The sequence below is a fragment of the Cariama cristata genome, unplaced genomic scaffold (genome assembly GCF_000690535.1).
Source record: "Cariama cristata isolate BGI_N322 unplaced genomic scaffold, ASM69053v1 scaffold11914, whole genome shotgun sequence".
In the NCBI taxonomy this organism is placed as follows: Eukaryota; Metazoa; Chordata; class Aves; order Cariamiformes; family Cariamidae; genus Cariama; species Cariama cristata.
In genome coordinates, this window is record NW_009613565.1 from 10619 (window position 1) to 35126 (window position 24508).

General features: G+C 41.0%; 1 protein-coding gene across 1 annotated transcript; it reads left to right on the forward strand.

Moving 5' to 3' along the window:
- The first annotated feature begins 12958 nt into the window (after window positions 1-12958).
- Window positions 12959-15064, forward strand: CYTL1 (cytokine-like 1). The gene is made up of 4 exons (XM_009699079.1): window positions 12959-13166; window positions 13272-13316; window positions 14641-14769; window positions 14935-15064. Exons 1-4 carry the CDS (start codon window positions 13023-13025, stop codon window positions 15016-15018), a joined length of 402 nt encoding a protein of 133 aa, XP_009697381.1. The 5' UTR covers window positions 12959-13022; the 3' UTR covers window positions 15019-15064.
- Window positions 15065-24508: the final 9444 nt, after the last annotated feature.

Consider the following 24508-nt stretch of genomic DNA (forward strand, 5'->3'; position numbering starts at 1 on the left):
CTTCTTCTTTTCCCATTGCTTCTGATCTCTTCAGATCACTAACTACATAGTGCCTACTTCACTGGTATCCTTAGATACTTGTCTTACATAAACAGTAACAACAGCCGTATCAGTGGTTATGCTAGAAAATGTCACCTCTTGAAATCCAGCACAAAAACATTCAAAATCTCCCCTTTTTCAAAAAGTCGAGTAATCATGCTTCTTAACTGGTTTCAAAGCAATTTGGTTGCAGTTGGTCACTGAAAATTAATAGACCAGAAAGCATCTGATTTTCTTAAGAAGGGTACTACAGGGACCATTTGGGAGGTAATGTGTCCAGAGGAGCCAGAATACACCTCCTACACTGCACTGACCAAGTGAAAACTGAGTCACCAGCAGTGTCTCTCCTGGCACGTAGAATCTATTCACCAAGATACCTGTGTGTAGTTACCTAAGCATTGGGTATAATCCAATTATTAAAGGTACTTTAAAAACTGCTTTTGAAATTGAATATTAGACAGAAAAGAAAAATGGTCAGAATCATAAAAATCAGAGTAAAATATGGTGAAACAATCAATCCATTTATTCTTACTTTTGCTTTATGGGCTACCTAAAGAGCTGTGGTATGTTCAATTACTGAATAGATAAATTCCAAAGCTGTGGCATTGTGCATGCTTAAAACATATCTGAATGTGTGTTTTCTTCCAGTATTTTGTGCAATCATTTACTTTCTTGCCAAAAAGACGATGTATTTTCTTTAGGCAGCATTGAACATACAGCTCATGCTTGCTTGTTTTATTCATATCAGTGCAGAACTTGCTGGTCATTTACCAATGTAACTGCTCACCCACGGTTCATTCTGTGCTCTCCCGCTTTCCCGTGCCCTCAGGCTTAATTCTCAACAAGGCATCAGCTCACAATATTTCATTTTCAGTCCTCAGTGTCATCAAGATGGAAGACACCACAGAGAAGATGACATCTCTCAAGCATGTGGTACACACAGTCCAGTGGCTGTCATTGGACTTCTCTGTCCAACGCCAAACGAGCCTCCTCTAGACAATTACAGACATTAACGTGACACGTCGCCCACAGCAGGAACAGAGTTGAGGCCTTCTGAAGCTGAATACACTAGCTGGAGCAGGACAGCCAAGATCTGTACTTGGTGCTCTTCTCTGGACTGGATACTGAGGCGGTAATAAGAAGGGAGAATTTATTTTTCAAGTTTAGACTCAAACAGGAGAAAATGTTCAGAAAGACTGACACAGGCAATGTGTTGTTCATCGTAAATGTTGCCAGATAAAACTAACTGCAAAAACAGCATTTGTTCTTCTAAGAACTGTTGGAGGAAAAGCTGGACAGCCTGAGCATCCCGTGTAAACAAAAACCCCAAACCTGTCAGCAACAGCACCCAAACTAGATACAGATTTTTTCAGACATATGCATGTGCTCTGCCTATGTGAATGGTTAACATCAGAAACGGTACAGTGCTCAGGAACACAGTGTGTCTGGGAAAGGAGAGAAAATTGATTACCTTCTAAATCTGCTATCTCAAGTGGGAATGATTCATTGATGCCAGTAGACACAACAGCAAGGAATCCACCATATTAACATAGACATTTTTCATTTATTGATTTCCTTAAACAAATACCAAACAAGGCATGCAATTGCCAGACAAGGAAAATACGCTGTTATTAATGGATGTAAGGAAACATCTTGGGAAAAAAACGGCAGTAGGTTGAACAAATTGTGCAGAGGTTATAGCAAAATTCTGCAACCCAGAGATCATCTTTTCACCATGTGTTGTGCAGCTTCTAGCCCAGTGGGAGTCTTGATCTATGACTTTGCCCCCTAAGCTGTAATCCCTATAGCAGCGCTAACAACATATGTCATCTGGAAATTAGTCTCCAGCTCTCAGCAGCATAGTCGATAATCACATGTAGTGTATTCTTATTCTATGCTTCAAACATCCTTCAGTAAGTTACATTAACAGTAGACTTCATCCCTTTTCAGGAGGCTGTGAGCCAAAAGATGAAAAGAATTAAGAAAATAAAGCATGCATTTTAAAAAAAGGCAAAAAACCATTACATTCCCTAAGGCATCCATGCTTCAGAAGTACCAATGGCCACACGGTTTATTAAAGATGATTCTGAATTATGCAGTAAAAACTCCAACATAGAGTCAAGAAAAGCATAGCTTGCTTGACCAGGCAGTTGCACACAAGTATTTGTCCACAACTTTGTCTGGGTATTTTTTTCTTACCATGTATGCTCTGAGCACACAGTTTCACGTAGAAGAGTGCTTTTCCTGAATTCAGTAGTATGCCTAAATTCACACGTTCTTAAGAGTGTTGCTGGACGTGGACCTTGGGTTTCCCCCCCAAGAAGAACACCATCTTCTTCTTTTAACCAGTGCTTTCTTTAAAAAAGCCATTAGCATGAGATGCTGATCTCTGACACAGCTGAAACTCCTCCATGGATTGTACTGGAAATTCAAGCAATTTATACACCCATTCTATATGAAGAATCTCCCAGCAGCAGTCTAATCCCAAATTAGCTTGTATTTCTTCCAAGAATATAATTGCCACACCTACTGTTTAATGTCAGCTTAAGCAACAGAACAATCTGAAGGGGAAAGAAATGCTCTCACTTACATTAGTCTTATCCTAGTTTTTAAGTATCTGCTTTCTAATTACTGGAATCATTTGCTAAGAAATGATGGTATGTTCAACACTACCCAAAATACTTGTGAAAATTTGGTCTCTACCCAGCAATGCCTTTGAGTAAAACAAGCTGCAAAATCCATTGCAAGGCTTGTGATGTTTTTATCCCTGAGCACAGCCATTTTTCTATATCACTCCAGCATCAAACACTGGCACCTCTCAGCTTCTTTGTCCACTTAAGACAGGACCATCCACCTTCTGGCTCTTCCTCTGCTCTGCTGCCCCTTGGGGCAGTCGGTAATGGAGGGATCACCAAGAAAGACAGTCCTTGCCCTCACTAGCATGAGGGGCTGTGATCCTCAGGGACTTTGCTTGGGCAGCAGGGGTGGGATACCCATCACTGGGGCTGGCTGCAGAAGTATCTGTCATGGTTTGGCCTCATGTTTACTCAACCAAGCTCTCTGCATCCAGTCCACAATTCCCTGTTGTCTTTCCTTCCTGTGGTCAGAACCCACAAAATAAATAAAGTTAAATAAAGAAAAAGCTCAATAAATAAAAGTTCAATAAATAAACAAGATAGCTAAATAAATAAATGTGTTAAATAAATAAAGCTAAAAAAAGAAAACACTAGAATGTCATTCAATTTAAGAGCGGCTCTGGCCTAATAGCAGCTTCGTTTCAGGGCAGAAGCCAAGTCTAAGCAAGGGTCAGATTCTGATAGTTTTAATCATGTTACTATACCAACTGTCCTATTCCTGACACTAGCTGCCAAGGAGGGTGCCAGAATCTGGTTCCATCTAAGAAGAAAATAGAACTTGACTTTTCTCAGAGATTTACCTTCAGTGAGCAAAAAGAAAAGAATGCATAAAAGACTAAAGATACATCTCTGTCTTCTCTTATCTCCTGTCTTGCATGATTTTTCTCCAGAGTCACATGCTGGATGTTCACATTGCAGCAAATTCTGATTCATGATAACAATTGCCACTGCCCCTGTCTGTCTCACACATGAGAAAAACAAGTAAGTGTTGCATATGCAAATTATTTTCCATGTTTTTTTAGCTCTGACATGATCGGAGTATATAGGGCTGTCCTTGGGCAGTCCTGTCTGTGTTTAGAAACTGCCTACACTGATTCGCAGCCCCAGCTGGTAAAAAACAAAGAAAAATGTGAAAAACACTATTCAACGTGCACTGAAGTTCAGGCTCCAGACGCGGTACTGGTTTGTTTTCTGTTCAAGGTTTGAATTCTTCTAATTCAGTGCCTGTGTGTGCGTATGTGCCTGTGGTTTGGCTTCAATATTTCCTGGAGGAATGTGTCCACACAGCTAAACAAAATACCTCCCTGGGGGCAGCTTGTGCTTTACAGTTGCTGCAGCACAGAGAGAAAATCAGATTTTACAAAAACAGAAATGGAGTACATCCTGCCAGGGTATAAGAAAAGCTTCACGCTTGACATCATTAATGGTCAAATTATAACATAAAAAAATAATATTTTACTCTAGTGCATTTAGATCAGGAGCCTTGAAACCTTGCCTATCTCTTTGGGAAAAGAATGGGAGATAAAGACATAAAAATAATCAATACTTTCTAGCTAAAAAAAGACTATGACCAGGCACCTTTTCCAAACCACTCTTTAAACATGTTCCACATGCTTTGTGAGTCGTTCTCTTCCCCTGAGGCTTGGTCTGTTAACAAAGAGGTGTATTAAATACAGATGAACAAAAAGATCAGCTCAGAGCTTTTCCTCACGCTTGCAAATGCTGATTCCTCCACAGGGCTACGCAGGCCTGACACTGGGTCTCTCTCAATGAGGACTCAGCATCATCAGAGAGCAACAAATACATTTAGCCTTTTCCTAGCAAGTTCAACACTTAATAGCAAGGCTTAGAAAATGCATCTGACTAAAGGGGGGTTTGTTCCTACTCCTATCAAAGTATAAAGCTAAATAGAGCCTGTTTATTGGCATTAAGAACCAATGCACTGTGTTTGGATATGTACCCCTTCTTTGAAAAGTATGTATAAAGCAGAATCAAAGAGTCTGCTTTGATCACTTTGATACTTTCCTGAATGTTGTTCGGTTTCTTTGACTCTATTCGCTCCATTTCTCTTTGGTGTCAGAGAGAAAATGGTGTGGACAATGCTATCATTCTCCACCCGGCGCATTGTTTTATTACAGAAGCTCATGTACCTAAATTATGCAATAGGAAGAATTGAAACTGTCTTTTTGACGTGAACAAAGTTGATGCCAACCTTTTTGTTAGTGTACAATTAATGGATAAAATGGTTTGATGTTCTGAGTGCAGTTCATAATGTAGCAGCTGCTGTGCTGCCTGTACATGTGCTTTTCACATTCCTCAGGAGCAAACCCAGCCTTTCTGAGAGCGCCGCGTAGCTGCATAGTACTGCTTGCACAGCAGTTTTTATGCTGTATTCAGACTAGGGTCCGGTGGGGCAATGGTACTTCTCTGGCCAGTGCATTACCACATCCTTCTCTGGGCTGGACTCCAAGGTCTTCAGCCTCTATTTCAGGCAGCTGTGGACCCTCTCCTACAAAGCTATGGACCATTGCCCTATGCTTCTGCAGCTTCAATTCTCACACCAGTCAAAGCCATGGCTACTGGTGAGCAGTCAAGGCAGTGACCAATACAAAGGGCAGAACAGGGGCAGAGTTTCCAGCTTGCCTGGGCCCTGCAGTCCTTGTGTGCCTGGATTTCTGCTTCTTTCAGTGACTGGGATGTATATGCATAGAGAGGTTTTCTACAGGACCACGTCCCCTCCCACCCCTATTACAGAACTTCCCCGTAACAGCTATGAGAAAATGGGCTGTGAATAAGGGAGGCTGCGATGGGGCTGGAGTGCCCTGAGCCACAGAGCCGCCAGTCAGCTTTGCCAGGAGAGCACAACAAGGACCCAGCTGTTGGAAAAGTAACTGGGGCAACAAGGAAAGGGAGGTAGAAGGGAAAAATGCCCACATTGTTCCATCTCTCCTGTTCACTGAATATTCTCGCTGTTCTTCCTGCACTCTATGCAGTCTGAATTCATCCTCCTCCACTATGGGTGACCAAAAGTGTATGCAATATGCCAGATGAGCAGATGCCCGCTTTTACACCGGTGTCAATATCTGCTTGTCCCTGCTGGCTATAACTCCTCTGACACATCCTAAGATTACATTCATCTTTTTCATGGCAATTCTGACTAGTGGCTAATATCTATCCCATGATCAATAAGAAAATGTGTAGTAATAAACTTAGCACATTTTTTGCATCCTCCATCATTGCCATATAATGAGCTCTTGCACTACAGTAGAAATTCTATGCAAAAACCTCGTAGCCAAACACATAATACTATTGGATTTAATAATTTCCACTAATTCAGTCTTTAGTAATCTTTATTTATTTGTTTAGGTTATTCTGACCTTCTACGTTGATACTGGCTCCTAAACTCCTGTTTTAAGTTATGTCAGTAGAAGGTTATATGGTAATTCTTGTCACAAAAATAAATTGTGATTAATATAGATAATGCTTCAGCTGTGTGTCTTTGTGTTACCAGGAAGTCATTATTTCACACAAACTGCTTGGTTATAAGGTAGAGGATGAATATATTATCTCTGGATAATTTAAGGTAAACAGACAGGGTTTTCCTTTAGTATTTACCCAAGATACTGGGGAATTGGGCAGCCAGCCCTCTTGTGCAGTCACACATGCTTTTACCCTTTTTGGGCTATTTATCTGAGGAACAATGTTTTAACAAAGAACATTTCAATTGCCTCTGCAAACTTTAGCATGACTTTACTCTTGTATACTCTATGTATATGTATATCAGAAAGACACTTTACATTTCAAAAGCAACACGCTTCTCACAGTTTTTTGAAGACGGTTTCTTATTTCAAGAGAGTTTCTCATTTGCAAGGATAGCCTCAGCTCTCAGCAAGAGAGATCACTGCAGTGACTCACTAGCTCTCGTTGCTGATAAGATTGCTTTTTGCCCCAAATGCAGTTTGCCTGGTTTTCAGCTTGGGAAACTTCTTTAAATTCACCAGTGACTTTGCCAGCTAGACAACGACAGCATCAGAGTGTGAATCACACCATTTCAATGGGCTGATTGTGAAATAAATATGAACAAGAACAGCAGGGGGTGGCTTTTCTTTAGCAGTCACAGTTTCCTTTTCACTATATGCCCTTAAAATGCCCAGGCAGCCTATTAGCAAAGGGGAAGATTGATAGAACTGCATTTACATTTTAAATCAAGCCAAGTTCTCACTTCCCCAGCCACAACCCTTCTAAAACATCAAACAAACAAACAAACAAAACAAAACAAGAAAAGCTGCAGCCAAATAGAAAGGAGGAAAATAAATGTTCATTTGATTAGTCTTCTAATGGAAATTAGCTTAATGATCCAAAATTAAAAGTATAGACGTTAAAGACCTCGGCTTGTTCTACACATGAAACGCATAATGCTGCAACTGGGGTGATTCTTCACTCAAGATTTTTCTCTTCATGCCATCCCTTGGTGCTCTCCTCAGTACATTACCCAGCTCTAATGTTGTCTCAGTTTTGTATCACTATTTCTCTTTCCTTTTGGGAATAACTATAAGGGTAAAATCAAACTTTATAAAACCGGAGGTAGACACAGTGTTGCTGAGAAAGTCCCCCAAGACATCCTTGAATCTGACTCTCCTTTCACCCAGCTGGTGACCACGAACACCCATCCCTCCCCTGACACTGGATGCCCCGGGCACCCGATGCCAGGGTGGGCTGGGGTAAGGCACCACCGGGCGCTCTCTGGGAAGGGACCTGAGAACCAACCCTGCAGGCAGGAGGGGCCCCTTCCGCACCTTGTGCTTGAAGATGTTCTCAAATCTACCTGTTGAATGCTGCCAGATGGATGGGGGCAACACTGCCCCTGCTCTGCCTCTGCTGGGACGGCAGGGCAACCTCCTGGTTGGTCTTAGTAGGCCAAGTGTAGACAAGACCCTTCGGCAAGCTGCAGTCTTATTACTGTAGAGAGCTGTCAACTATACCATGCAATATGCGGCCATGTTTCATGTATCTTCAGCTATATCTTTTCTTACTAACCCAACTTAAACAAATACAAACTAAAACCACACTTATAGGGACAATTGGTAATCAGGGAATTCATTACATGTGGTTCAGAAGCAGAAGGAGATTCTTTTTTCTTTCTTATTTTTATGAAAAGTATTTAAAACAGAAAAGTTGCGATGAAGAATGAAATTCAGATTTAAATTATAATTATATCTGAAACTAGTCTGGTATTGACACTAGTTTCTGACATAATCAGATATTTATTTTTTCTTTGTTTCAAGGCAAATTGACATAACAAAAATATAATTATTAAGTTTATTGACTTTCTTAAATAAAATGAAACTCCACTTATTTTCATCACTTCTGGATTTTACCTAGTAGAGCAGAGCATCAACTATTCCACCCTATTTTATACATTTTTGTTCCATGGAAGAGTATTTACACCTGTACAAGATACTTGCCACATCATTTGGTTTTAGGACTCCGGCAAAGACAGCTTTGAGCCTGTGTTGTGTCTCCAACAGACAGGGCTCCAGAAGGTAATGCTGTCTGTGAGAAACAAGAAATAATGCGTCTGATTTGCTTTGGCTTTGGCTTCAGGGCTTTTGTGCTACTAAGGCCAATGAATTGAACACAAGTTTTAATCTAGAATGAGAATGTGGGTCTGCAGGAGTCTGTGACTTGTGTCATTGATTTCAGTGATGGCAGGATTTCTTCTGCTATGCTTACATATAAAATGTGAAAAACAGTGCACAGGAAAGAAACCAGAACTATGGAGACATGATGTATTATATGGACCTGTAATTTACCTCTCAGCCAGCTGAAATGAGAATTTATTTTCCCTTGTTGTTCTAACCCACTGGAAGAACGGTTGTTTGTATCTAGAAATATACACAGCAACATAAGCTTTGACGTTTGCAGGTTTCTAGGCAAGAAGAAATAGAAAACTGAGCCTGCTAGCATGCTAAGCAGCTACCAAAAAGCTCCTGTGCAGGCTGTAGTTCAGCAGAGAAGTCTCTCTGGATTCCTGCTTGGCTTGGACCAGCTTGTTATACAGATCTGCACTTTCAGTCTCATCCATTTACTCTCTTTTAGTGACATAATGCTTCTGAAAGGGGAATACCAGTCCTGGAAAATTAAGTCCCCCATCTCATTGCAGATTAACTACAGCATAGACAAGAGCTCCTTGGAGCGACAACCTCTGAGAGCAGACAGCTCAGACCTTGCGTTTTTTCAGCCCTTGAATTCCCCAGTGGGCTTGTATCAGGGACAAATTTAGTAGATGAATGCATTTATTTGTATCACCTCTGATACATTCCTTGCTGGTTGACATCATTTTTCATCAAGTGTAATTAGGTGGGGTGGGAAGCTGACCAGCAATGATAAGACCTGGAGCTATCTGCCACATTTGCATGTGCATGTGGAGAGAGCCAGGGAGTGAGGGCAAGGGGAGGGCAGGAAAGCCTGAATAACTTGCTTTTACTGCTGAGCCCTGGTCTAAACCTGAACAAGGATCTCTCCCCAAAACCCTGTTATTGAGGCCCTGACTTGGGTGTTAATAAAGAATGGTATTACCTTAAGATAACTCACACATATGAATGGTCTCAAAGCCCAGACAGAGCTCGGACAAGGCACTTGTGTGCTACCAGGAGCCAAGGAGGCAGCTCTGCCCATGTCCACACCCAGCCAGGGAGCCAGGCTGAAAGCACCGCTGTTATTTCACCGGAGAGGTCTGCGAGTTACTCCGAGGTAAAATTACCTTTTTCTTAGCAAGGCAGTGAAGGCTTAAGACTATAAACCCTGCATTACTTGAATCAATAAGCCTTGCAGTCACTGAAAAGAGTATCACTGACAGGGCTAAAACCGTGTAATCTCTCATCTCCCTGGTGTTGATGGCTGTGTTCCCACAGCGTCTGTGGGAAATACGATTATCCCCATTACACAGACAACAGCCAAGACACAGACAAGCCAGGCTATGTCTGCACTGCAGCGTGCAGACCTCTCCGAGCCATCCCGGGCACTGCCATCATGCTGAGCTCCCTATACCCCGGGGGATGCTGGAGCCCGCTGCCCGAGCCCCTGCCCTGCTGCAAAGGCAGGTTGGACAGACCCCTCGCAGAGAGGGCTGGCAAGCACAGCCAGTGTCAAAGGTTCCATCACTGGACCGAGGCAGTACAAGGAAATTATTCCTGTTCCCCAGCCCTGCTGGGTTGTCCTGTCTCTGTCTGGGATGACAAGACTTCCCGTTTCCATATGTTTTCCTGCAGGGAAAGTGCCCAGTACCAGGTTCATGCTGGCAAGACCTCCAGATTTCAGAACATCTCGTTTCTTTTTCTGACCCAGATGGCTTAGCTGCTTCTATAACCATTTCATCTAAGAACAGGCTTTTGAGCAGTAACATCTGTTTCCTCAATATATATGTAAATTTTTAAAAATAACAACAGCAGTGTAGGAAAAAAAGTCCATACCACTGAGTAAGCAAAAAGGACTTTTGCTTAACTCTCATGGGAAAATGGCATTGCAAGACCAGCCCAGTGACAGCCCTGAGGTCCTGCCTGCCTTGTCCATTGGCAACAGTTTGGCCAAGCCGTGCAGATCACCAGCGGAGACTTATTGCTAGCATGAAAGAGAAAAGGAGACACAATGGGTTACCTCAGCTTCAAATGCAGGCACACTGTGCTCCGTACCCAGCTTCCCTTCTGTACCGGGGCAGCTGGCAGTGCTCTGCACCAGTATCCACAAGACTGGGGGCAGTATGTGAGGCTGCACAACCCCTACCCCAAAACTCAGTGCTGATGTGTACAAAAAGGCTCAACAAAGTGCACTGTTGCACAGCAAGGGAAAACACAACAAACAGATAAGACTTTAATCAAAAGGCCAGGATTTCCAAAAAGCCTTGTGCTAAGATTGAAGCTTGCAGGGCAGTTTAGCTCTGCTCTGAAACAAGAAGTGGCACCTTTGCCACAACAGGCAGCTGAGTCATGGGGCTTTAAATCACTTCTTAAATACACAGGGCTTTCTCTGTAAAGTGCTGCTTTATTTTTCCTATTTTTCAATATATTCAGAAGCTCATTTCATGAGGTGTCTCATGGCAGCCCCTGACTATTTTAAAATAAAGTTTTCATTAAACAAGTGGATTTCGCTATTAGGAAGTCAGCAACTTGAAAGGGCTTTTGTCAAAAGTTGGTGGAGGTCCTGGTAAACTGTTCAAACATGGGAGGAATTTCTGCCTGCACAGTGAGTCCTTTGACTTTTAGAAAAATATTATTGTTTGAGTTTTCAGTAACTTAGAAGCAAAAGGACACCATAGCTCAACAATTTTGTAAAAAAATATATACACAGTTATGTCATGATAGGCTTCTAAGTTTTTCTCAGTCCACGTGTCTGCTTTTGCTAGGGAATATTCCTTACAAAAGACTAAATAAATGCACTGTAAATAGCACTTTGGGCTGTAGTGACATCATCATCCTCGGGAGTTGATGCAAAATTCAAAGAGTGTATGTCCTGAGCCCTTGGATCCCTCATATGCTCGCTGAATTGAGGAGTATGGTAAAGATGTGTCTGTGGTGGAGGTGTCCATGTCAGCATGATCCTCACAAATATGGTGGTACTTATTGATTTCTGCTGTGCATGCTCCCTTCTAATGGCAGCCTGAACGTTGTCCCACAGACTCGAAAGGCTGTGAATAGCAACTTCTCCATACAGGCAATCCTTAGGCGAGTTTTAAATCTAACATATTTTAATCTTTGCCCCTTCTCCTCCTGTAGCTCTGAAGACTATTTCCATGTCCATTTTGAATATTGCCTCTCAGATGCTATTAGCTTTTGTGAAGAACAGCTTGTGTCTCCCTGTTAAAGCCCTCCTCCGCCCAAGGCAGGGTACGCACCAGAATTAATAAGTGGCTTTGCATAAGTGACTGGATGAAAACAGTCACTGAAAAGAGAGTCTGGAGTTTCAAGGGCTTTGGTAATTGTGTATCTGGTTCAGAGTTGTGCCAGGTGCCTTAGATTGAAAGGACTCCAAGTGCCTGGTGTCACTAGCAAGTCCTCCTGAAGTCAACAGTGAGCTTCTTTTAGAGAAAAAGAAGTTATTTGCTCATATCTGGACCATAAATTGAATGTACTCAGAGCTCAAGGATAATCTTGCTGATGAGCTACATATAGAAAATAACTATTTGTCTTTTTTTAACTGAGTTGCATATTCTGCATGCTGAGATGTGCAATAGTGCTGATGAGCTAGTAGACATTGGAAAATATCCATCTGGGTCAAAGTCAACTATGCATGTAATCTGGCCCAAGGAAGAGAAGTTTTAGGTGGGAAAGTTAAACTCTGGTCCTTCCTTTTTTTCCCAAAAAAAACCCAAATAGTTTTTTCCAGTATTTCTGAGGTGAATTCTTTTTTTTAACTATTTGAGTAGACATCCATCACAGTTGTCTTTCCCTGAGTTAGTTTATATGGGATCAAAGAGAAATGATGAGGCAGGAATACTGCAGCTGAGCAAAAACTTCAGAACAAATTACTTCAGCAATTTTGCCCCTTCACAAAATAGAGTCATTTCTTAATTTGATTAAATGTTTTGGTGAGGCCTGGATGCAGCCTTTGCTTTGCTCTCTGGGCCAAGTAGATCTTGATCACTCAGCAAGTCATTGCATTTCCCTGTTCTGCAGAGGAAACTCGATGAGTGGATCATTTCCCATGCCTGTCGGTGGTAAAGCATCTCTGCAATTGTGTGGGGCTGAGCAAATCTCACCTCTTAGGACACGAGGCATGGGTATGCAGGCTGCAAGTATGGGGCCAGGTAGACTTGTGCAAAGTGCAAAGGCATGAATAGGGGATGGCAATCACTACTGCCAACATATGACACTAGCCCTGGAAGGATTTGTCTCTATCTGCAGCCTATATAGTCCCACAACTGTCCATTATGTTCTCAAGAAAGAGACGTATGTGCCAAAGCTCATACAGGATCAGGGCCTATGACACTTTGATAACCCTGTGCTGTTTCTTTCATATAATTCTGTTGCTTAAGATGCTCACTAGGTTGTTTTCTTTCTGGAATGAAAAGTGCCTGTAATGTTTGATTTTGTTACCCTCATTCCCTCCTTTTCCTGCTTGGAGCGGGAAAGCGCTAGCAGCTCTGCCTCATAGGTTGGCAGGAAATTTAAAACAGCAGCAAGCTGCTGCTCGGACCACCCCCAGACTTTTTTTTTTTTCCATTGATGTAGGAGACTATTTAATTGGGGGCTGACTTGTCAAACTTACTCATTGATGCTTACCAGTAGCTGCCTAACCACTGACGGTGATTTTTTTTCCTCCCTTCCTCCTCCTTTGGACAAGCTCCCCACAATGAAGATGCTGCTGAGCCTGATTGCTCTGCTCTCTGCTGCCCTGTTAGCCAATGCAGCCCCTCCAACTTGCTACTCGAGGATGCTGTCTCTGAGCAAAGAAATCACGGAGTCCTTCAAGGAGTTACAGACCTCCAAAGCTGTGGTGAGTCTACCTAAAAACTGCTCCTGCAAAGATGCTGCAGGTTGCTGCCTTTGACACAAGTTTCTCGAAAACAAAATTGCAACGGATCTTTCTTCTTTCCTGCAGGACTCATGTGTGGAGATGCTGCCCAGGCTGTACTTGGACATACATGTAAGTCGTCACATTTCTTTCTAGTAAAAGCAGCTAATGAAAAGTGAGAATAACTCTTAAGATTGTACCCCAGAAGAGTGGTTTGAAACAAATTTTTAAAAGCTTAATTAACTTGAGAAATGAATGACCAAAAAAAATAAAATCTCATTTGAACTTTATTAAAATCCCTATGGAGCTTCTGAGATTTTACTTGTTTAAAAAATTAAAAATGAGGAAATCAATATTTTGAAGCAATTACTATTTGTACATTATTAATTTATTGTGACAGAGACTTTTCAGAAGTTAAATATGTGCAACAAAACTTTGAATAGTAGTTTAAAAGAAGAAATGCAGAATAAACTTTCTTCACCTAATAAATCTACTTCATTTTATATCATGAGTTGCTTCTGGCACTGCAGTTTTAGTAAAAAGTGCAGGAATACCTTGTTGGCTTTTCCTGTTTTAAATAGCCACTTGTTGAATCCAGAAAGAAAAAGTATACCTGAGGATACAGAAGTGTGATACTGAGAAAAGACAGCAGGAGTCATCTCCCAGCAAAGACAAAATTGCCTCCTGCACACATAGTTTATGACATAGTGTTCTGCCTTGGGATATTTGACATATTTTGCTTCTTTTCCCAGTGCTCCAATGAGTAATTAAAAAGTAAAAAGTATCAGACAAAGCAAGAGATGTCTGACACACTTTGCCAGAGGCAACTACACTGTCAAGTCTTGCAAGTCAGGACCCTCTAGATCCCAATGCGAGAGTTGCCAGTGCCTCATTTCATCGTGAAGACCAAGCAATGTGAGTCCACTGCCTCAGTTCCCCTTGCTTTAAAGAAAGAGCTGGGACATTTATTTACCTACTTCACAAGGACATTGTGAAATTCATTGTGGCTGAGCTTTATTTTGATAACACAAAGTCTGAGGTAAAAATTACTCTGAAAAAAATTTTGCCTGGTGCTCACAGTATTGCCTATTGTACGGGAACTGAGGAATCATGTCTGTGAGATCTTGATAATCTGTTCACCAGCTAAATCAGGTGCTCTCTTAAAAGTGAGCAGATTTGATTGTATTGGCACTGCCGTCTCCTAAAGCATGTGGGAAATAAGTTGGCAGACTGAAACTGTGTCTATGCACTTTTCCAAGCACTTATTTGGACCAAATATCTTTGCTATGAAATATTGATGGTGAATTTTCCTAACTAAAGGTTACATATATTACATGTACATAGAAGAAGGAATTCAAGGTTCCCACAGAGGCAGTAAGAATTTTTAACTGGTGGACAAGAAATATAAATCTGTGTTTGTGCAGGGTTACACATGCCTCTCTTGCATGCTTTGCAGAATTACTGTGTGTTGGCAAAACTCCGTGATTTTGTGGCCTACCCCAGATGTGAGAGAGTGCTTGAAGTGAGCGAGCTGAAAGAAAAAGCCCGGAGTCTGTACACCATCATGATCTCCTACTGCAGAAGGGTAGGTCAAGATGCACCAACAGGGACATAATTTCTGCTTTTAGCCTTTTCTGTCTCCGCCCTGTCCCCTGACGAGTAAAACCGGATCAGAGCCTGAGCTTCTTAACATTGTGCTATCTTCTGCCTTCCTCCTTATAAATGGTAGCCTTCTTTTTTGTTTCTCCAGGACTTGGTGTTCCTCACTGATGACTGTAGTGCTCTGGAAAATCCTAATCTGCCTCCTACTGAGTCCTCCAACATTGAGAGTTAAAAGGGAGTCAACCCAAAAGTTGTACCTGGGAAATTTTCAAGGAGACGAAGAGTCAAAATATGTATATGTAGTCAACTACAATGTTAACAACTAAGATCTGTTTCAAGCACACTAGCAATATCATCTCAGACCTACCCATTTTTCCCTGCCTTGGCAGGAAATGAACTGCATGCCTTGCATACCTACGGAGCTGCTAGGGGAGCTATGGTTAGAGAGCATTTTTTCATTTGGCAAGGTATGATATTTCAGCTTAGCCAAATGTATAAAGTATGTTTTGTTTAAACATTAGATACTAGATTTTTTTAACTCTTTTATGAATAACTAGTTTCATATAAAGAAAATACATTATGATCAATATTTTATCCTCACTTAACAGTTCTTTTATTAGATGGGTATGGAAGGGATCATATTTGTTTTTCTTAAAGTGTTTGATAGGAGAAGTGTAAGTCTGTACTGGCGGATGTCTCTCTACCTGTATAGCTCATATATATATGCTGACAGTTTTTGATGTCAGACTTGTAAGAATAGAGTGAAAGTAACATGTCTCTGTGGAAAACTAAATAAAAACAGCCTTCTGATCCAAGATGCTTGTGCTACATCATGTCTTTCAAGATCAACCCAAAAGGTGGCATTCTTATAAACTTACTTTTCACAGCCACTTCCAAGTTGTTTTTCACAGCAGAAGCCATCTTTAGCTTTGTTTCCATAGCAATATAAACTTTGCTATGTCTGCATGATTTGACAATGTGTAAGTTTCTACTGGGAGAATTTTTCCATACTGCAAACAATTTATTTGATGAAATTAGTGGATTTTTTAAAAAAATACTGTTTCTGTGTTGTGAGAATGTAAGTTGTGAAGCAGTGGCTCAGAAAGCCTATTAAAGGTTTGGACAGATTGTTAAAACACAGCCCATATACTGAACTACCGAGATCAATAAAATTTCCAGATAATAGTTCCAGAGTCACGGGTCCCTTCAGTATCTGCAGGACATGAAACCTTCACACCCAGCAGCTCTTTGGTGCCAAGAATAGAAAGGATCTTCCCCTTATTCTTGGAAGTAGCTGCTATTACCCCAGAGAGCCCCTTCCTTCCCTCTGCACAAGTGGTTCCTCTCTCTCCTGTGTGGTATTTGCTGGTCATTTATCTGCAGCACTGCCAGCCCTGGTGACTTGGCCAGTGATCTCACCATGTTTTATAAAAACCTCATTTTCTGTAATCATGGGATTATGTGACAATTGCAGTTTCTCTATCATCCTGTCATCTCAGTGAATATCTGATGGTATAAACTAAAATGACTGACAACGGTTGTGGAAATAAGTGAATGATAACGTTAATTCAAAGGAAAAAAAAAGGGGAGGGGGGACTTTTTTACCTTTATTTTTGAATTGCCCTGTCCTGTAGAAACTACTAATCTGATTTTAGCTATAGAAAATTTGACTATCGCATTGGACCACAGAGTAAGCGTGGGAAAATCTGAACCCAGGAGAGATACAGAGGGAGGAAAGTAAACAGGTGCTTTTCTTTTCAGTTTGTTTCAATTCTAAGTGTACACTCAAGAAATGTGCCTGTCAGACTTTGTACTTCTCTCCTGAAGAAGAAATCCTCCTGTGGTACGCATACTGAGCCTCTAGATGAGCCATTCTGTCCACATGCAGCTCACAGAAGTCCCACTCAGATGTCTCTACAGGCATTTGGTAGAGACAGTAGCAAGCTCAGCAATCTGATCTAGTACAAGGCTGAACTCAAAAACGTGCCACAGCTCAGATAGTCTTACTGTCAGAAAAATCGTTGCTTAGTTGGCCTCTTAGGATCCTTCTCCTCGCCAAGACAGCAACCTCTGTACAAGATCCTACACACTCTAGAGATACCAATAGCATTTTTCTGTGTCACCTGGACATACCCAAAGCCAACTCCTTCAGCAGCAGCCATATCCTGGAATAAGGGCAGCTACTAGCATGCCGGCAAGGAGTCTGATACCCACATAGGCAGTGTGTAAGCACTGGAAGCTCCCTGGCTCAAGGAGAAATGCAGGTGGAGTTGAACCGTTTGCTGTCAGCCTCTACATTCAAGTTTTCCCTCCCTCTAACCAGGGGCTCATCCACGGCCTGGGGAAGCAAGCAGCACTGAGATAACATCAAGACCTATACACTTCCATACAAGTACCAAAACCACATCACAGCCCCTGCTTTTCATACCTTTATACAAAGACAACCATGGACATACCTTGCAAGAAAGTGTGGTATGGTCAACACAGGCCATGGTGTTTGCAGAGCTAACCCAGGGACTGGGTGGTACACATGCTTGAAAGCTGGCAGCAGAAACTGTTAATTGTTGGCTGTTTTTTCCACCTCCAAATGTCATGGGTTTTAGACACAGGCCTGTTGTAAATCTTGTGTTGTGACTTGGCAAGCAAACTGCAGAGCAAGACGTATTTCCTTTCCTGCAGAAGCCCACGCAACTCAGTCCCTAGAACCGGACCTTGGGTAAGTGTGCAGGTAACTGTGGCACTTCTGCCCCTGCTTCTTTCCCGTCGCATGGACACACACTTTCTGAAATGGAGTATTTGATGAGGATTTTCTTATGGATCTTCTCATAACTCCTCTTTACCCTGCTTTATTGAAGTAAATAAGTCTTTACTAGTTCATTTTGATGGAACTTGTGATCCTAACTCCAGATTTCTCTAGTAATTCTTTCAACTACCATCCATATACATTTTCTCCTGCTTTAGGCTGATTATATTTGTGAGGAAAATGTAGTCTAATTTCTTTAGGACAAAATATCCTGCAAGAAATCTTTGGAAGTAGAAACAGAGTAGAAATCATTAGTTTATTTGCATTGCTTTAGCTCATAACTTTAACCTTTTCATGACTGACAAGGACACACTCTGTCTGCAACACACTGTTAGCATGGTTATTTATCAATGTAACAGCTCAGTTCTGTAGTGTTGCATCCTACTTCTGCAGAAGCTGACAAAAGCAACTCAATGCTTTGGGGACTGTATGTACTTGAATGGACTTTAAAAGCCTATCCTCCATTTGCAGTTGCTGTATATTTTATTCCCAGAATCAGATTTGTGTGGTCGTTGGTGTGCTTTTACACCAGGTATATTCCCTATTGTTTATGCTGTGGCATTTCGTATGTCATTTTTAATGGAAAGTGTGCTGAAAGCAAAACCATGCTCTTTCAGTTGACAGTAACCTGCTGTCGCTCAGACTGTCTTAATGAGATTTGTGATTAGATGAACCCTTTTTGTGAAAGGCATCTTTTTCTAGGTTGCCACAGTCCAGGGGAAAAAAACACTGATAAAGAGATCTAATGCACTTGTAATTTGCCAAGAAATCATTCACTTCTCCCTTTCAGTAAGACAGTAAGTTTACCAACTTTTTAATTTACCATTATATCAGGTATATAAGGAGCACTGGAGCCATTCATGCAACTGAGCACTTACTCCTACAACACAGCAGCCCATGCTCGTTAGGGCCCCAGCCAACAGGGAGACCATGAAGAGATTAAGAAGGACCTATTTGTTGTAATTTGTCAACTGGCACCTTGCCTAGTTATTACAGAATATTACTAAAAGCACATAATTAAGAAACTCCGTTTGTATGGTCATTAGGGAGGAATTGTAGAAAAACAAAGCATCTGTTCTGTTTCTTGCCGGTTGAAGGAAGTTTGTTGGAAGGGGCAGTCAATCCTAGGACTAGGTTTTCTTTCGCAGACCTCTCTATCTGCAAAAAGCCTCACTAAAGGGCAGTCTTAGGACTTCTAGACTCTCCCTCACGTTATCATATGGAATCCCAAGGTAGTCAAAATGGTAGGTCCTGGGGAATGTCTCTACAAATTATTCGAAGACATTAATTTCCAATTTTACCAAAAAGTTATATTGTAGATTTTACTAGAACGAGCTCCTTTCCCATCTCTTTTGTTCCAGTCTCAGTCACATGAGCTTTCCTTAAGTGGGCAATCCAGTCACTTAACTCCTCATACACTTTTGGTGAAACCAGGCTAGGGATGAGGGCTAGCAAATGTCTAATCCCTGGTCACTACCCCAAGTCAGGAGATGGCAGCCTTCAAACAGATAATTTGATCATTCAAGGTGATGAGGTTCCACTGGATAACATGTGACTTGCCACTAATTCATAGGGTATGAACTAAATATGGTCTTATTAAATCCTTTTTTTTTTAAAAAAAAAAGCAAAGGAAAAACACTAATGCAACATTGGGGAAGGATTTGATCTTTTAAGTTGTACACTTTGGAGTAGAGCGTTAGTTTGTCCAAACACCAGATTTAGGAGTGCCCGTTTGTCCATTGCACCTTTCCCCATGTATGTGGCGTCTGTAGGTTGAGCTAATGGGATGCTGAGATTTTCCAAAAATTTGCTACAATGCTAAGGTCTTGTAAATAATGTTACCTTACAAACATTTAACCACTGGACTTTAACAAGTACTTTTTTTCCACATTAAAACCTTCTCATTTTTGGAGTGTATGGCAATGCAAGTGAAAATTACAATGGACAAGCTCCACAAACTTTATTTGTGCAACTGTTTGGATTCACACTTTTCTTTTAGGCTTGCTATGCCCAGGAACTTTGTGCCACCTAAGATTTTACTGTTAGCCTACCAGAGTTAAAAAAAAAAAAAAAAAAAAAGTCTGCAAGGGAGTTGTTGGTAGCTAAGTCAAAATTCAGAGACAATGTCCAGAGAAAGGCCGTGATCTCATTATCAAAAGATTTTCCACAGTCTATGTTTCCTCAGCATAGGGTAAATGTGTATCCTTGCATAAAGAGTATAGCTATGAACAGAAAACCAATTAAAATATCTGTCAGTTAAATACATACATATATACCCTAAAATCTTTTTTCATGTTTGCAGGTCTGTAAAGAGGATGTGTTCAGACAGATAAGAGGATTTTGAAGTCAAACAGATGTGGGGGGAAGAAAAACCTCTTCAAAGACGTTTCGCAATAGATTGAAATATATTGACATTACTTCATTAACATTCAAAACTTACAGAAGGAAAAAAGCCAGAGTCATAGAACAAGAAAGAAGCTCAAGACCTCCTAATGCATCCCTTGAGACCAAGACTAGCCTGGGTATCCCAGGTTTGGATAGAACTTTGACTGAAAGATTTTAAGAAAAAGCTGATCTAGAAATCCCATAGCAGTTCAAATCAATCCATTCCAGCCCCATATTTTGTTACAAAGTTTTACCTGGTGCTCAATTTGCCCTCTCAACATTTAAGCCCACTGCTCCCTGCTTTATTCATCACAGAAAAGGGGATTGGATTGTTCTTTTTTTATCTTTGCAGCAGACATTAGTACATTTGAAGACTTCTGTCTCTCCCTCTCTACTCTACAAATCCAATTCTTTCAATCTTTATTCATTGATCAGAGGTCTAGAAAACATGAGACTTCTTGTTGCCTTTCTTTAGCTCTATCCACTTGCTTCCCATCCTTCTTGAAGCGCAGTGTTCGAAGTTAAATATAGATTTCCAGCTGAGGTTTTATCAATGTCAGATCGTGTAGAAAGAAAGATTTATTAGTAATGTTCTAACAACAGTAGATTACAAATAAAAAATCTTCTCCAAGAATCTGGAGACATTATTACAATTTTATTTAAATTTTAAGATGAATGTAGAAAGTTAGAATGGAAGTTGACCTTGCCACTGTATAATGAAGAAAGCGTTTGAGGGGAAATAAAAAAAGAAGCAACAGATACTGAAATACAGTGGCTGCTCCATTTGCTGTACAGGTAGATGTTAGGTCTGCTTGAGCCAGTGCCAGTTTTTGAATAGACTATGCAATGAGGAATCACATTTTTTAAATTCGTATAGACTGTACAAAGTGATGCACAACTCTTCCTTTCCAGGGCACTGTCCCAGCTCTCAGGCCACTGAATCTTGCCAGAACTGAGCCATGGCACAACTGAGAATGCAAGGTTACTATTAGACTCCTACATTAAACATCTTTGTGCCTTTCTGTGTCACTCTGACATGAAACTGTTCATGTCCTAACTACTAAACACTTACCTTCCCAACCAGGGTGGCTGCAGCCAAGCTGTCTTTTGGCAATGGTCTCTGGTCCATGTTATCTCCCAGACCACATCCAAAACTTGTTGGAAGAGTGGCATCTGCCCCGGGTCAAAACTGTGCACAGAACTGTTATAACAATTTCCGAGTACAACCAGGCATGTTTCAATACCTGGAAATGTTCCTAACACTGAGCAAATAAATAAAAGGCTGATTTTGAAGAACAGCGATTCAGTTGTTGTCCTGGGAGAAGAGCTGTGCTTTCCAGATTGTTAAAGCATTTTGTGTTATTATTGAATTAAAATACAAACCCTGAAGTAAAGAGAACAGACCCCAAACCTGCCCAGCTTCCATATGACCTTCCCATAAGACAAGTACCAAGTAAATGAGTCAGGAAGGTGTTATCCCTATTGAGAGCGAAAGGGAAGAAAGAATGTAATTTTTAGTAAACTAAGGTCAGAGAGAAGCACTTCTAATGACCTAGGAAGGGAAAAAAATGTAATTTGGAGATCATAACTTTGTTTGTTTTCTACTGTTTAATACAGAGGAAGCTTTTTCTGCAGTTGAAAAATTTAAGCTATTTTTCTCGACTGTGAGTTCTCTGAAGTCCAGTAAGTGCTTGGCTGCTGCCTTAGAACATCCAGACAGCCAGAAGATGTGAGCTTGGAAAGCAGGCTGTTTATCAAAAATTTTTCCTTGATTGGGACACAAAGGCCAGGTCAAGCAAGCAAAGAAATACACTCAGGCTGTTCTATAGCCTCCCTCTTCTAGTGAATAGGAACTGTCTCTGGGTTTATAACCCCAGTCACTAGCCATACACCTGGGAATTATTTGTATTTTATGCCCCCAAGCAGTTCTGTTTGTCTTTTAATTGCTGTAAAGTGTTTTGCTTGCCTTAGTGTCCTCCTCTGAAATGTTAGTAACAAGTCATAATTTTTTATTTTTTTTTTAAGAAGACCTATGAACTCAGTTCTAGACTAAAGCGTGTCATGAGTATCTTTTGTTCAGCCTTTACACAGCACTGGGTTGTACAGTCTGGGCCTGGCCCACAACGGATCAGTGCGGTTCGGAGCTGGGCTAACCCACAACCGCTTCTGAGTGTGTGGCAGACAGTTGCGTTTAGGTAGTATCTTTCTTCACTCAGCACTTTCCCCTTTAAACACTGTTGTCTTATTTCTATTAAGAATCTGAATGTGTAACGCTGGAGAAGTCACAGGAGCCTGCGGTCTGAGCTTTGCCAAGCCTTGTATGGGCACTAGGAGAAAGTCTATGGCCAAATTACTTGCAGCACGGGGTACATATGTCATCCTTGAAATCCTTGGCATCAAAGGTTAAAAATGTGATGAAGTGATACATGAAAAAAGAAGAATGACACAATGTGACAGTCTGCAGGATGGGCAAGGCTGGGCAAACTTCCACCATGGCCACAAAGAGCAGGTAGAAGGTCAGAGCCACATCTTCCTCCTTTCCCACTCCCCAACTCACCGCTCAGCACTTGTGAGAACAAATGGGCTGATCTGGTTGCCTAAGATAAACCTGACATAGGCCTTGTCTTTTTGCCCGGACCTTCAGAGTCAAAAGTTTTTGGCTGATCCTAAAGGTCACTTGGTCACTTTGGCTGAACAGAGGGCAGAGAATGAGGATGGGAAGGAAGAAGAGCCAGGCAAGAACATCCTGCACCTTTGTTTGTTCAAAGAAAGATGGTTCAGTTTCTGCAAAACTGTTTTCCTCAACCAACTGCAAATGCATCACACTTGCTCCAGTCTCCTGTAAAGGCATTTTATCACTTACATTCTCACAAACAGTCCTATTCAGAAGAGAAATTATGCAAATAAAATCATTTTTAATCATCAGTGTATTTAAAGGAGGACAACAAAGAGTTGCTCTCAAGAAAATCTATTGATAAGAGTAATTATAACATTAGACTTTCTCAGTCATCTCTTCATACATACAGTAATTACTTTCAACTTAGAATCTTTCATCAGTATGGCATAAAAATCTGGATAAAGATGTAGACAGGTAAAGAAAAGATCATGAAGTGCTTTATGTACATTAATTACACCTCATAATAGCTCTGAACTCAGAAAGAGATTATTAAAATCAGGCATTTATGTGTCTAAATCAGACTGCTTATTTAGTTATTTAAATGCAGTTTTGAGGATCTATGTATGAACACTGTGGTATAAACAGCTTGCCTAGGATCAGACAGCAAATTGATGACAATGCCAAAAATAAAACGTATGCCTTTTGAGCCTCCTCCTCCAGCACTCCGAGCACTGCCTTTAGTCACATGTCCTCCTGTAGTCTGGGAGTGGCTCTTGTCTTTACTGACAATCAGCATTTTACACAGCAATCAAATAGATTACTATTTCAATATGCCTGGCAGGCTTTTGACCAAAGCTAGGTTTGCGGTCCCAATTTAAAATGGATTTTATTACATGTGCCAGAACTGGTTTGAAGAAATATTTCCTCCCTGTTAAAGCTATTGTAAAGGCAATGAAAGGCCAGTCTATTCTCTGTAATATGTATCTCCCAGTGGCTTATACAGGACACACGATATTGAAAAGCAAAGACCTGATGGTCACAGCAAAATGGACTCCACAAATGGCTTTTTGGAAAGAACATCATCCAAAATTCAGCAGTAGACAATAACTTCAGAGCAGTCATGAATTCCTGAAAAATGTTGAAATCCTGCAGAACATTAACAAATTGTTTAACGTCTATCCCTAAAAGCACAGTGATTTGTTATTAGTGTCTTCAAAAGACAATTCTGCAGCCACCACCACTGAGACCATATGAGGCAAGTGTCTCCATACACTTTGCATGTTTACAGTCATACATCAAGCTAGACTGTATGATGAGGCCCCAGGCCTCTTCTCTCTTTTACCTGGTCAGTCAAATGAAATTTGATACAATAACACCACTGAACAGCTGGTGAAAGTCAACAAGCCTGTCAGGATCAGAGTCTACAATTCTAATTAAAAAATGAGGGAAAGGAACCAACATTTTCAATAAGTGTTAACTGTAGCGTTACAAACACTAGTATTGTAAGTGGGATTCCTACTGCCTGTTAGGATATGTTATCAAGAGTCCAAGGTACGGATCAGATCAAATAATTGATGCTAGTAAATGGGAAGCTCTAGTAGGCAGTGATACTTCCTTTTATGCAATTATGCAGAACAGTCAATACCAGGATCTTATACAAATCTGCAGCGTAGTTAATGGCGTGTTCTGCCATAGTGAAATTGCTGTAGGACTGGATGCACTGTGGGATGCATTTACTGGGCAACCCTCATAAAGAAACATGAAAGGAAAAAGAAATCAAAACCCTACTGAACTATCCACATGTCTGCTATGCTGTAAGACTATTCAAAGCCTAGGTCCAGACTCCATACTTAGTCATGTGTTGTGAAATACCTATATGACATGCAGTTTACATTGTTTGTTCTCACTGGGCATTCC

Coding starts and splice junctions, on each gene's coding strand:
- CYTL1 (XM_009699079.1), top strand. CDS start 13,023: ATGAAGATGCTGCTGAGCCTGATTGCTCTGCTCTCTGCTGCCCTGTTA. Junction 13,317..14,640: donor GGCTGTACTTGGACATACAT/GTAAGTCGTCAC, acceptor CATGCTTTGCAG/AATTACTGTGTGTTGGCAAA. Junction 14,770..14,934: donor TGATCTCCTACTGCAGAAGG/GTAGGTCAAGAT, acceptor TTGTTTCTCCAG/GACTTGGTGTTCCTCACTGA.